Consider the following 13,118-nt stretch of genomic DNA (forward strand, 5'->3'; position numbering starts at 1 on the left):
CCGTCAGTGATGGTGTGGGGTGCCATGTCATCTGCCGGTGTTGGCCCACTCTGTTTCCTGAGGTCCAGGGTCAATGCAGCCGTCTACCAGGAAGTTTTAGAGCACTTCATGCTTCCTGCTGCTGACCAACTTTATGGGGATGCAGACTTCACCTTTCAACAGGACTTGGCACCTGCACACAGTGCCAAAACCACCAGCACCTGGTTCAAGGACCATGGTATCCCTGTCCTTGATTGGCCAGCAAACTCGCCTGACCTTAACCCCATAGAAAATCTATGGGGTATTGTGAAGCGGAGGATGCAATACGCTAGACCCAACAATGCAGAGGAGCTGAAGACGACTATCAGAGCAACCTGGGCTCTCATAACACCTGAGCAGTGCCGCAGACTGATCGAGTCCATGCCACGCCGCATTACTGCAGTTATTGAGGCAAAAGGAGCCCCGACTAAGTATTGAGTGCTATACATGCACATTCTTTTCATGTTCATTCTTTTCAGTTGGCCAACATTAGAGAAACAAACATTTTTTCATTGGCCTTTAGAATATTCTAATTTTCTGAGATACCAGATTTGATGTTTTCATTGGTTGTCACCTATAAATATCAAAATTAAACGTAATAAACATCGGAAATACATTGGTCTGTGTGCATTGCATGAATATAATGTACAAGTTTCACGTTTTGAATGGAATTACTGAAATATTTTCAACCTTTTGATGATATTCTAATTTACTGGCCAGCACCTGTATATGCACGAAAAGCCCCACTTTAATCTTTTCAGCACTTTTGGAATTTTAATGATATCTTGAACGGTTCAGGAATTGTGGTAATGAGAAGTGCACATGTCCAATCCCGTCTGCGGCCACAGGTTGGTAATAATGTTGTGGCGTTAACAGAGGTGTGCCGGTGGTCAGGCGGCCGCCTACCTATGCCTAATGGTAAAACCGCCTCTGGGCGGAAGGTTAATATTCTGATGTGTGTTAATTGTTTAATAAGGTTAAGTTATACATACGTCATATTTGTCATTCTGCAGAAAAACCACAACCATGAGCTATTATGTCTATCAGCTGCTATCCTGATTTACTTGTCCTAACCTATGGGCTATAATAAAGATGCCAGGTGCAAAACTACAATTACAACTCGTTTTCTTTATATTCCGAGGGGCTTTAAGTGATGCTCTGGCCAGCATTCCCAGTGTAAAGCGAGTTTCAATCTTGGTCCAATGCTTTTACAGTCCGTTTACAGTGTGCCTTAATACAGTCACCTTTATCTCTGACCAGGATTTCTCTCCACATGATAATCATGCTGATCATGCACCTGATCCTCTCCAATCTTAAGGATATTCCTGATTACCGTAATGACTCTAAAAATAATCTCAGAAGTCTGTTGGGCTGTCGCCTTCAGAAGTCTCATCAGCCAATCATCAGTCTCCATTAGGTCACGTCTTCTGCATCCTCCACCATGCATTATTCGTTTTTTTTTCTATCAGAGCTCAAAGAGTCCAGCAGGTGGCGGTAGTGCACCTTTACGCTGGTCACCGACCACCAGAAGAAGCAGAAACCGGAAAATGCTAGCGGAGCTAGCTTGTTGTTCTGGTGTGTGAGGAGAATATTTGAGGCGGTTAGCTCTACTCTGTGAACTCAGGTGACCAAATGTCCTCTTTTCCAGACTGGATCTGTCCTCAGCTGATCAGAACCAAAGCGTTGGATCTTTAATCTCCTGCGTTGTTCTGAAGCAGCATCTTAATCAGCTCTCCTGCTTTGTTTCTATTGCAGCTGTTAGCTAAACACGGCTAAAGAAAACCTGCTACCACTTCAGGATCTGGGACTGATTCATCGTGTGTTCTTCACCACCTGGACCTGGACAGCATGGACACAGGTACTGGTGGATGAATGAATATATTATGACTGCATGGTGGGACATTACAGTGCCTCTCCCATGAGGTGTTATCATTAAAAAATGTCCGTGTTGTGTTTTAGTCTGCTGCAGCAGCTCGGTCCGAACCTCTGGTTCTTTCTTCACAGAGGAGAGAAGCTCCAGAGCTTTTGAACTATTGAACTAACTTTAATTTTAACACAGCAGGACTTCAAGACGAGGAGGCAGTGATTGAATTTTATTTTTGTTTACTAAAATGATCAAACAAATGGTAAAAGACAACTCAGTTGAAACTAAATAGAATTAAAAACCTGAAATCGAAATAAAATAAAAAAATAATGAAAAATGCTAAACACTTAAAACACTTTGGTTAGTACAGGGGTCGGCAACCTTTTCCCATCAAAGAGCCATTAGTACCTGTTTCCCACAGTAAAGGAAACACTGGGAGCCACAGCAGAGAGCTGCTTTAACCAATGACAACAGGTGACAGCAGCCAATACCGGTCGCTCGTGTACGTCAAAGTCATCTTTCAACAGAAGATAATCAGTAAAATGATTTGTATAAAATGGATCCAGAAGTTGTAGTCAGTCTCTGCCTGCAATATTTTGATATTTTTCACCCTGTTGGTGGTTTTACTGAGCAGGTGCCACTTTGGTCACACGTTTTAAACTGTTCAGAATACAAATCCAGGCTCTGTCGCGTTTGATTGTTGTAATTAAACTTTGTAGATGGGGAAGGTAAGAAAAGGATCCGATCAATTTGTTTTTCCCTCATTTACAGTGACGGACATATGGCTCTGGTGGTAATCAAGTTTAATTTGATCTCTTTGCAACAATTTTCACAAGAAAACAAAAGCAGGGCTTGTGTTGAGTTTGAGTTAGTATTTATTTCCGTCATAACAAATACATATAAAACACTTGAAAAGGAAAATAATTATCTAATAAAGAACATAATAATTATCACAGGTACAAATTCCTCTTGTAAATTAAACAGTTTATTTAGATATAATTTATGAGCGAAAAGGTATAAGCTGAAGTTAGTTATTTAAGCCTACCCATTAATTCATTACAAAAAATCAACATTGTCATAAATATCAAAAGTAAATAAACATATAAACAATACAGTTATTACATGCATCATCCTAATTTCAACAAAATCAATCAAGAGGTATAAACATGAATAAAACAAAATCAATTGAAATCAATCAAGAGGTATAAACATGTGACAAAACTAATTTTGGTGCACTTGGTAATTACGTAAGGCGTTATTTTTGAATATTTTCAACGAGCATGAATTTTTTAATCTATCCTCAAGGCTATTCCATAAACTCACTCCTCTTACTGAGATACATCTTTGCTTTTTTATTGGTTTAATATTCTTTTATTTTTTAAATCCCAGTTCCTCTTAGACTATATCCTCCTTCCCTTAGTTCAAACATCCTTTGGAGATATGGTGGAAGTTGAGCCTGATATACTACAGCCAGTGTATGCAGGTCAACAATATCGTAAAATTTTAGAATTTTTAAATGGATAAAGATAGGATTTGTTGGAGCAAAATAGTTAGCATGGGAAATTATTCGAACTACCTTTTTTTGAAGTAAATATATAGGATAAATATTTGCTCTGTAATTATTTCCCCATATTTCAACACCATAGCTCAGATATGGTAAAATAAATGAGTTATAGAGTATCTGAAGGGATTTAATATTTAAAACAAATCTCATTCTACTCATAAGTCCTATATTTTTAACTTTATATCATCTATATGAGGCTTCCAACTGGATAGTTCCCTTATTTGACCGTTTATTTTGACGGAGAAAGAATGCAGACGAACTGACGTTTTATTCGTTACGCACATCACAGATGTAGCTAAATCACTCAGCAAAAGTTTCCCATCTGAACATCTGAGCTGGACACTGCTCAGCGCAGCTCGCTGTCAGCGCGTACGTAGGGTGCACAGCGAGCTGAAGATGTGGAGAGGCTTGGAGAGCGTCACAGAACCAGAGCGCATGCGGGAAGGTTCCTCCCACTGAAGCGAGTGTTTTCCAAACCCTATCTCTCAAAAAGACCTGTCGACTTAGAAAATGTTCCCTGATTATGAAACTTTGGCTGAATAGCGCTTGTTCCTGTCTCCAATGTGGCGACGCATCAAGGAGCCTATCTGAGGAGAATCCCAGAATCTCACATCCTCTTCAGCTCAGAAAGCGCCTATATGATTACGTACAAGCGTGACGCGTCAACCTTGGACCTGTTCAGGTTTATGCAGACAATCTTTACATTTAGAATTGGCATGCACATATAAAATTAAGGCACTAAAATGTAAAGCATTTTATTTAAAAATCCATTCATTATTTTACAAGCACAGGGAACCTCATCAGATGGATGGAAGAGCCGCATGCAGGGTCCGAAATTAAATGTTTTACTCACCGGCCAAGTTGGCCGGTAGATGATGAAAATCTACCGGCCAAGCATATTTTTTACCGGCCAAAATGGTAAATGATTTAGATCTACCTAAAGCATGTTATTCTATATTATGTTGATTCCAAACAGAGTGACAAAATAATTAAAACATCAATTAATAAGAAAAACAACTCTTTTGTAATTTTTACTATTTATTTATTTATTTTTAGAGATGTTTTTATGAACTCTTTCATTGAAATCTAGTCAGACTCCTTGTTTTCTCTGTCCATGGTCCTTGATCTCTGGAGAACACAGCTGCACCAGGAGGATCTGAAAGTGTGTCAGGGCTAGGGTTGTCACGGTAACCGGTGTAGCGGTAAACCCCGGTAAAAAGTAGACAATAATAATAACAGTCTTGTTTAAAAAAAAAAATTATCTCGGTGGATTACCGTGGCTGCAGTGTAGGTGCGGTGACCCTTGCCAGCCACCGTATCATCTGCTGAAGTTGCCGGCGGCACATGCGCACTTTGTTGTGTACGACCAAAACTTTCTTTAAGCTAAAGCTGAAATAATGGCCAAAGGAGGAGACGGCAGCACTCGGGACATTTATTATCCCTCAAAGAAGACAAAGTCAGAAGTATGGGCATTTATTGGATATTTGAAGAATGCCGAGGGACAGTTGTCTGTGAAAGGCAGCAACGCTACGTGGCCATCATAATGTAGCCATTGTCTCACGACTCCGCCGTCTCCAGTTCGCCACTTTTCACAAAATCTTCTGGTTGCCACTGGTCCTGGTGGTTTTTCTTCCAGTTCGACGAGTTTTCTTTTGGAAGGCTGGCTGACTCCACAGGGGTGGACCGTTAAAGCGCCCGAGCGCCAATGGCGCTAAATTTTCTCGCCGGGCGGTAAATACGTGACGACTTACCGCCCGGGTGGCGCCCAAGCTTTGTCATTTACACACCGGCTTTCACCTACATCATGGCCCCGCCCTGTAGGAAGCTGCCGTTTTCGTTCCGCGCACGTGAACCTGCGCGCCTCTAGCCACGTACTGCACTTGTACGATTCGTGCACGTACTGAAGGCGGGAGGCGCGGAGAATGGCTGTATTTGAGTTGAGTAGCGGCTCGCCTGGAAAACAGACGGAAGCAGTGGCTGAAAGCCGGCGTTTAACGCCGGGGACACACCGGCCGCGGAAGCGCCCGAAGCGAATCGCTCACGAAGTCCGGCCGCTGATCGCCGCTCCTCAGTTCAGATCAGGCGCGCCCCATTCGAGGCGCGCCTCGGCTCAGCTGTAGTTTTTCTTTTAATTACTTGGTGTCCTCCATTTCCTCAGCTCTTTTCCTCTACGTGTGTGTGTGTGTGTGTGTGTGTGTGTGTGTGTGTGAGAGAGAGAGAGAGAGAATGGTGTGAACCAGTTGTTTCTGCCAGTTGAATCTCTTGGATTTCCCTACATGTGTAGCTCGGGGGTGATGATGGATGAAGATATCGCGTTAGCATTCACACTTGTTCAATTTTCAATTTTAATTCTGGATCCTGTTAGCAGCTGAAACACATCCTCACGTGCTTGTGGATATCATATATTGTATATGAAGAATTGACTATAATAATGAGTAAAGGTTATCAGCTGTAGCTTCAGTGTGCTCATAGGAAACGTGACAAAAGAACACAAAACACATTTCTCTTTATGGCCTATATAGTTGTCATCATCAACGTTACATGATTTACAGAATACATGTGAACAACTAACATTTCATGTTTTACCACCGGATGTTTGGATCAAAATATGAACCAATCAGATCTTAGATCAGGTGAGAGCCAGGCGTTTCCCGTCATCCTCTAGGTTTTGCAGCCGAGGGAGAGCAACTGCAGCGCCTTACTCCAAAATCTGCGGCCGCCTTGATCTCACGAGGTTATCGTTGCCTACGTATGCATGACGTCAGAGCAAGTCGGCGTCAATTGGGACACAAATCTAACCGGCATGCACTGCTCGCCGATCACCGATGATCTAATCTGCGCAGAACTGGCTCATCTCGAACACGGCCAATGGCTCGAATACAGCAAAGCGGCGTTGGTGATGTACTGCATTGTGTGCCGGAAGTATGCGACGACAAAATCGTGTTTTGTTGAGGGAACAAAAAAATTCAAACTTGAATACGTTATTATGTTTGTGAATGTGTACAAAATAAAGGTTTATTACATTTAAAACGGTTCAGTTGTTATTTTGACTCGTTTTGGCAGCTGACCAGTGGGGCCGGTAGATTCTTGGTGGGGCCGGTAAATATTCAGAGTTACCGGCCCGGCGGGCCGGTTGGTTTTGAAGTTAATGTCCACCCCTGCTCCAGTTAAAAAGCGCCACATTTCACCGCTAGTTTTAACACAAAGCTAACTGCTAACTTGATAAACTGATTGAATGGGATAGGTGGAAATGACGTTGGATGTGGCGTTCACGTTTCGCGTAAGTTGCATGCAGGCGGGAGGAGTATCAGAAATCCATGGAAGATGACTGAAAAACATAACTACTTTGGTGCAAACATTTACTCGCCATGTGGCAGATAGAGCTAAAAAATTTACTCGCCAAATGGAGCAATTTGCTCGCATTTGGCGAGTGGCAAGTGTTAATTTCGGACCCTGGCGGCTCCAGGGCCGCATGCAGCTCCAGAGCCGCGGGTTGCCGACCCCTGGGTTAGTATGTCATTAAGTTTTCTCTAGGAAAGAGGGATCTAGTTTGTGAGTGGTTGAAATCACCCTGGTTGATAGTTTGACGTCCACAATGAGATGAACTGGGTTTCAGGGGCCTCATTTATCAAGCTTGCTTACGCACAAAACGGGGTCGGAAAACTGCGTAAGCAACTTTCCACACAAACTTTGGGATTAATGAAAGAAAACGTAGCAGAAAAATGTGCACAACTTTAAGCTGACTAAGGCCCTGGCTTACACACATGTTGGACATGGAGAGCACCTGCAGTGCTGCTGCTGAGAAGGATACAATTATGAAATCCTGCAGCATTATCACTTGTACTGCTTTGTTTTCACACAGAACAAGACCCCCCCCCCCCCCCCCCCACACACACACACACACACACACACATAGGCTGAAGCGCAGAATACGAAATGCTGAAAATCAGCAGGGGGGCAGATGGAGACAGAATGTCATGCGTCTGTGCCAGTGTGAGCGCCCTGTCACTGTGACCCGGTTAATGATGCACCCTGGCTACTTGGCCAAGGGAGATCTCCCTTGGGCTGACTGGTTAGTGTGTGTGACTTTCACTCGGGAGTAGGGCTGCACGATATTAGGAAAACCTGCGATATTTGATAACAGTGCTTAATATTGCGATATCGATATTACTCACGATAAATGAACAAATACTAAAGTATGCAGTGTTGATGTCGTCTGGCGTGTGACGTCTGCTCTGGGTTCAAAGCAAACAAAAACTAATGCATGAATTCCATTACAACATAACATTTTTATTGCAAAAATATGCAGCTGCACCTGCTACTGTATTAGCAGCTGCACCTGCTACTGTGTTAGCAGCAAAACAACAAACTGCATGCATGCAGTTTCTCAGTGACTTTAAAACATCACCACCACCATAAAACTTTTTCTGATGCTCCAAATACAGAAAAACATCCCTTACCAGGGTTTTTTCAATAAATAAAAAAATCAGAAAATTACTTTAAATGTTAAATAATAGTTAACATCACTTAAATTGCAACAGCAAATTCTTTCATTGCTACCAGTGTTGCCAACTCAGCGACTTTGTCACTGTTCCTAACGACTTTTTGACCCCCCTCAACGACTTTTTTTCCCAAAAAGCGCCTAGCGACAAACCTAGCGACATTTCTCAGGACCCGTTGCTACTTTCTGTAGAACTTTCTTGTACATATTCCCCACAGATTAGCAACAAAGAAACCATTTGCACTCTGAACCGTTCTTCCGGGAGTAAGGAAAGAGAATGATAATCTGCACATGTGCATGAGAACTGACCAATCATAAATCGTTTTCGGCCGGTCTGATTCGCCGACACGGTACAGTTGCAGAGGCTGAGTCTGCCGATTTACGTCTACTGCTGCTGCAGGCTAACGCTTCTACTAGAGATGGCGCAGGCGTCAACTTGCGATCTCTGGTTCTGCAGCCATCAGACACTTTGTTTTTTCCTGCATTTGGCAAATAAAGTCAACGGGAGTCTCAACTACCGTCCCGTTTACACATGCAGCTCTGTGGCTGATTTGAATTTCCTTCAGTGACACAGGGATGGTTATACCATGAGACACCCGCTCCCTTTTGCTCGGTGCGCCGTTATTATCACGATGGAGAGAATACACAACAGAGGTGTAAAAAAACTGCTTTTTAGGAAAATGTGAGAATGAGGAGAGTAGGAGGTCTGAGTTATATCCTACAACAGAACTGTTTGGATCACCACACCATATCTGTCTTAATGCCACTTTATTGATACTTTTGGAATTTATTGTACATATCAAAGCAATTTGGGCCATTTTAATCATACTAATTAATAACTTTAACACATACCGTAAATCCTCTAATACAGGCCGGTATTCAATTAAAGGCCGGGTCTCCAATTTTGGCCGGTGTCAGAGTCAGCTGAGGTAAATAATGGCCGGTCTCTTATTGTGGCCGGATGGAATGTGGTAACAAGCAAGTACAAGCGTCCCAGCGGCAGGGTTATAGTCCCTAAATCAACCAGCAGGGGGCAGTAGGGGTTCACGCAGACATTTATTAGGCTTTTTCTTCAAGCTTTATAACGCTTCAGACACGATCCTCTATCACGCTCCTACCACACAGAGTCACGGTGTCAGTTAACCATGCTAATTCAACCCGCTCCACAGAACACACATCACCTTCCCTGTTTCTTACATAACACTCACACAACACGCAAATCAGCACATAGGAACTAGCAGAACGATAGGAAACACATATAACACAATACCCAGAATGCACCTGGCTTACAACCCCAGCCAGGTCATTACACTATCAAGTTCAAAGAGAACGTGCTGATTATGCTGCAGAACACTCTGGGGAGCAGCAGTAGGGGGTGTATGAACTACAGTAATCCCTCGTTTATCGCGGTAGATGCGTTCCAGACCTGGCCGCGATAGGTGAAAATCCGCGAAGTAGGGACTCCCAGCATGCCCCTCGCGGGGATTCCCTCCACGTCGCATCTACGTCACAAACCGCGGCTATAAACGGAAGTCGCCTTTACAGCTCAGTCATCGTTTCTTCAGATTCATGATCAGAGTTTCCAACCTACCGATCAATCCAACGAACTATCAGCTCATAGTAAGTTATCTTACTTACTTCTGGAAAGCCCGGCATTTCTGTGTCACTTCGTTGACGCTCGAACGCTCGGGGGTTTCCTAGAGCAGCCGGCGTTTCACCGACGCTCTCACTTCCGCGTCTGTGAAACCACGCTCCCTATTGAATTATCGTATGATCACATTCTCTGTGATCAGCAATGCGCTGTGCCAGACCGTAGGTACTGACACGCGATCGTTCATGTCGGTTCAATTCCTTTAATGTTTTCTGTCTTTTATTTGCGCCTGATGCATTTCGCTGCATGCTGTGGAGCGGGGCGGTGCGCGCATCAACTTGTCCTCCAACGCACTGATCACTGATACGGCCGCCAAACAGCGAGCGCTCCGCTGTTTCTGCGGTCGGTAGATATTTTAGAACTGCAGTTCAAAGGTAACTCATGAGGTGAATATATATGAACCCAGGCAGCAGTTTTTCTTTAGGATTGAGAGGAGATGCAGGAAGATAATAAACAGACAGGACAGAAAAATAGTCAAATAAAAACAAGTTAGTTTTTGTACCTGCTGTTGCAACAAACAGACACCACTGAAGGTCATCAGAAGTGAGGAACAGAAAATGAAATAATTATTTTAATGTTTAGAGCAGCAGGAACTCCGAGAGGCTGCAGGCACATCAGTGAGTTTGCGGCTGCTGCGCGGGGGGGAGGGGGGAGAGGGCTGAAGCAGAAACTACCGTTGTTAAAAGAAATGTGTTTAACTTTGAAAATGTGGGCACAATTTTAATTGTCAAAAACTCCAGCAAACCATTAGTTCATTTTGCTCAAATAGAAATAGAGGCCTGCCTCTAATACTGGCCCTCCTTCCAATAAAGGCCTGGAGCTTGATGAGCTTGAGTCAAATACAGGCCCGGGCCTGTATTAGAGGATTTACGGTAGTTATTTTTTTCCTTCCTTTTAGTCCTATCTCTCTCTCTCTCTCTCTCTCTCTCTCTCTCTCTCTCTCTTTATCTAATCTCTCTCTCTCTATATATATATATTTTAGATGCTATGGTGAAAATGAACGCCAAAGTGGCGTGATGACATCATCAATATGTAAATTAGCATGTGACGTCTTCTGGCGACATCTAGCGACTTTTGGGGGGAACTTCAGCTCCTTTCAGTCAAAAACAGTTGGCAACACTGATTGCTACTGAGCATTTTCTCCACTTATGTGGTTATGATAGAAGGCTGTTGCTGTAACTGGGAAGTGAACTGTGCTGGGCCAAACTAGGAGAATATTAAGATTTTCTGAGGGAAAGAGAAAAACAATTGTCTACCTTTCAGAAGAGGAACTGGCAAAAAACTACATGGAAAATATGTGAAGATGTTTGTTTTTAACCCCAAATTCAACAAGTTTTCCTAGATCTTAAAAAGCAGCTCAGATCTATCTGAAGAACTCAGCATTGACGGCTTCAGCAACGCTGTGCCACTCCGTGCATTTTCTCTTATTTGTTTTGCAAAAGCTCTTCCTTTCATTTCTCCACCTCACCCACAAGTACCTCAACTTCTGCTTGTGAAATAACGCTTCCTTGATCTGCGGTCGTGATCGAAATGCTGCAACAAGCCGGCTTATGTATATGCATGAGGTCCGCAAGGCACTTTGCATTGACTATTTATGGCAGTAAGTGGGCGTAGCGAGGGCGGGATGTGACTAAAAAGCAGCTGAGATCCTTTCTCGTTAGTCTCTGATTTATGAAGCGGAGATTGCGTGCAGCTGTGCGTTCTCCATGTTTGATAGATCACAAACCTACTTCGCGTAAGTACATGTTTTTGCTGAGCTTAAGTACGGTTTTAGTAAGGATTCTACTCAATGTTCGATAAATGAGACCCCAGGTCCTTATACTGAATGGGTTGTCTCCACCAGACTCGGTGGCTGACATGTCAGCAGGTTTCTCCTCACAACGTGATGAAAAGAGAGCTGAGTCGGAAGGCGAAGTTCTTGATTGGTTGATCTATGTTCCCACCCTCATCTATGGTCACGAGCTTGGGTAGTGTCTGATAGAACCAGATCGTGGAAACAATGTCCAGAACTACTTTTCTCCACAGGGTGTCTGGGCTCTCTCTTAGAGATAGGGTTAGAAACACCATCATCTAGGAGGGGCTTGTAGTAGATCTGCTGCTTCTCCACATCGAGAGGAGCCGTTGAGGTGGCTCAGGCATTTGATTAGGATGTCTCCTGGTGAGGTTTTCCGGGCACGTTCACCCAGGAGGATACCTAATGGAAGAGTTGCTGGAGGGACTATGTCTCTCTGCTGGCCAAGGAAGCCCCCCCCCCCCCCCCCCCCCCCCCCCCGAGCTGGCCCAAGTAGGTGGGGAGGGAGACGTCTGAGCCTCCCTGCTTAGGCTGCTGCCCCCGCGGCCGACCCCGGATAAGCGGCCGAAAATGGATAGATTGATTGATATTCCACATTTTAATGAGGGACCCTGGGCTCAGGAACACAAGCCTGAACAGGTTGATCCGCAAAGTAAACCACTGAGTGTTTATAACAGTCAATTAAAGGAACAAATACAAATGAAAGTGCTAAAATCACAGCATGAATGTGTTGTGCAGAGTGATGGGTACCAGAAAGTCTTATTTAGTTTTTGTTTAATTTTTATGGGTTAAATTTCATATCTACACTTTGTGGTGGTGCTACGCTGAGAATTCCTTTTAATCTTCAAACTGTATTTTTTATTTTTGTATATATTTGTAACTAGGGTTGGGCATCGTTTGATTTTGAACGATTCCAATTCCTCGTTTCGATTCCTATCGATTCCGATTCTTTCAAGACATGACATGTTTTACATGAGCCAGCTAATCACAGGTCCTACTTGATGAAATAATCACCCAAGCAAGTGAAAGCGAAGAACTCTCTATTAGCATATTTGTTGATTTAAAGAAGGCTTTTGACACCATTGACCACAGGAGATTATTGAAAAAGATGGAAAATTATGGCCTACTAGGTATAGCGAGGTCCTGGATAGAGAGTTACCTAAAAGACAGACAACAGTATGTAAAAATTAAAGATATAAAATCTGGATTTCGAGAAATAAGTTGTGGAGTTCAATTCAAGTTTATTTATATAGCGCCAAATCACGACAAGAGTCGTCTCAAGGCACTTCACATAATAAACATTCCAATTCACAGTTCATTAAGCCAATCAGAAATAATGTTTCCTATATAAGGAACCCAGCAAATTGCATCAAGTCACTGACTAGTGTCAGTGACTATACAGCAATCCTCATACTAAGCAAGCATGCAGCGACAGAGGAGAGGAAAACTCCCTTTTAACAGGAAGAAACCTCCAGAGAATCCTGGCTCAGTAAAAGCAGCCATCCTCCATGACTCACTGGGGATCGAGAAGACAGAGCAGGCAGGCAGGCACGCACGCACGCACGCACGCACGCACACACACACACACACACACAAACACACACACACACACAAAGACAAGTAATGTGTCTATAGTTATATTGTGATGTCTTAGTAAATATTGTATTTGGTGAAAGATAAACTTTATTTTACTTATTCTAGTGGATCTATAATTAAACGGATAAACTA

At 43.2% G+C, this 13,118-nt stretch overlaps 1 protein-coding gene across 1 annotated transcript in view; it reads left to right on the top strand.

Moving 5' to 3' along the window:
• Positions 1–1,442: 1,442 nt before the first annotated feature.
• The window catches only part of LOC107373341 (zinc finger protein 235), a 36,391-nt gene continuing 24,715 nt past the window's right edge, over positions 1,443–13,118 (top strand). Inside the window, exons 1-2 of the mRNA XM_054737075.2 lie at positions 1,443–1,642; positions 1,774–1,876. Of these exons, the coding sequence (XP_054593050.2) occupies positions 1,867–1,876 (10 nt within the window). The 5' untranslated portion in view covers positions 1,443–1,642; positions 1,774–1,866. The remainder of the gene's footprint in view (positions 1,643–1,773; positions 1,877–13,118) is intronic.

Source organism: Nothobranchius furzeri, chromosome 2 (genome assembly GCF_043380555.1).
Source record: "Nothobranchius furzeri strain GRZ-AD chromosome 2, NfurGRZ-RIMD1, whole genome shotgun sequence".
NCBI classification, from domain to species: Eukaryota; Metazoa; Chordata; class Actinopteri; order Cyprinodontiformes; family Nothobranchiidae; genus Nothobranchius; species Nothobranchius furzeri.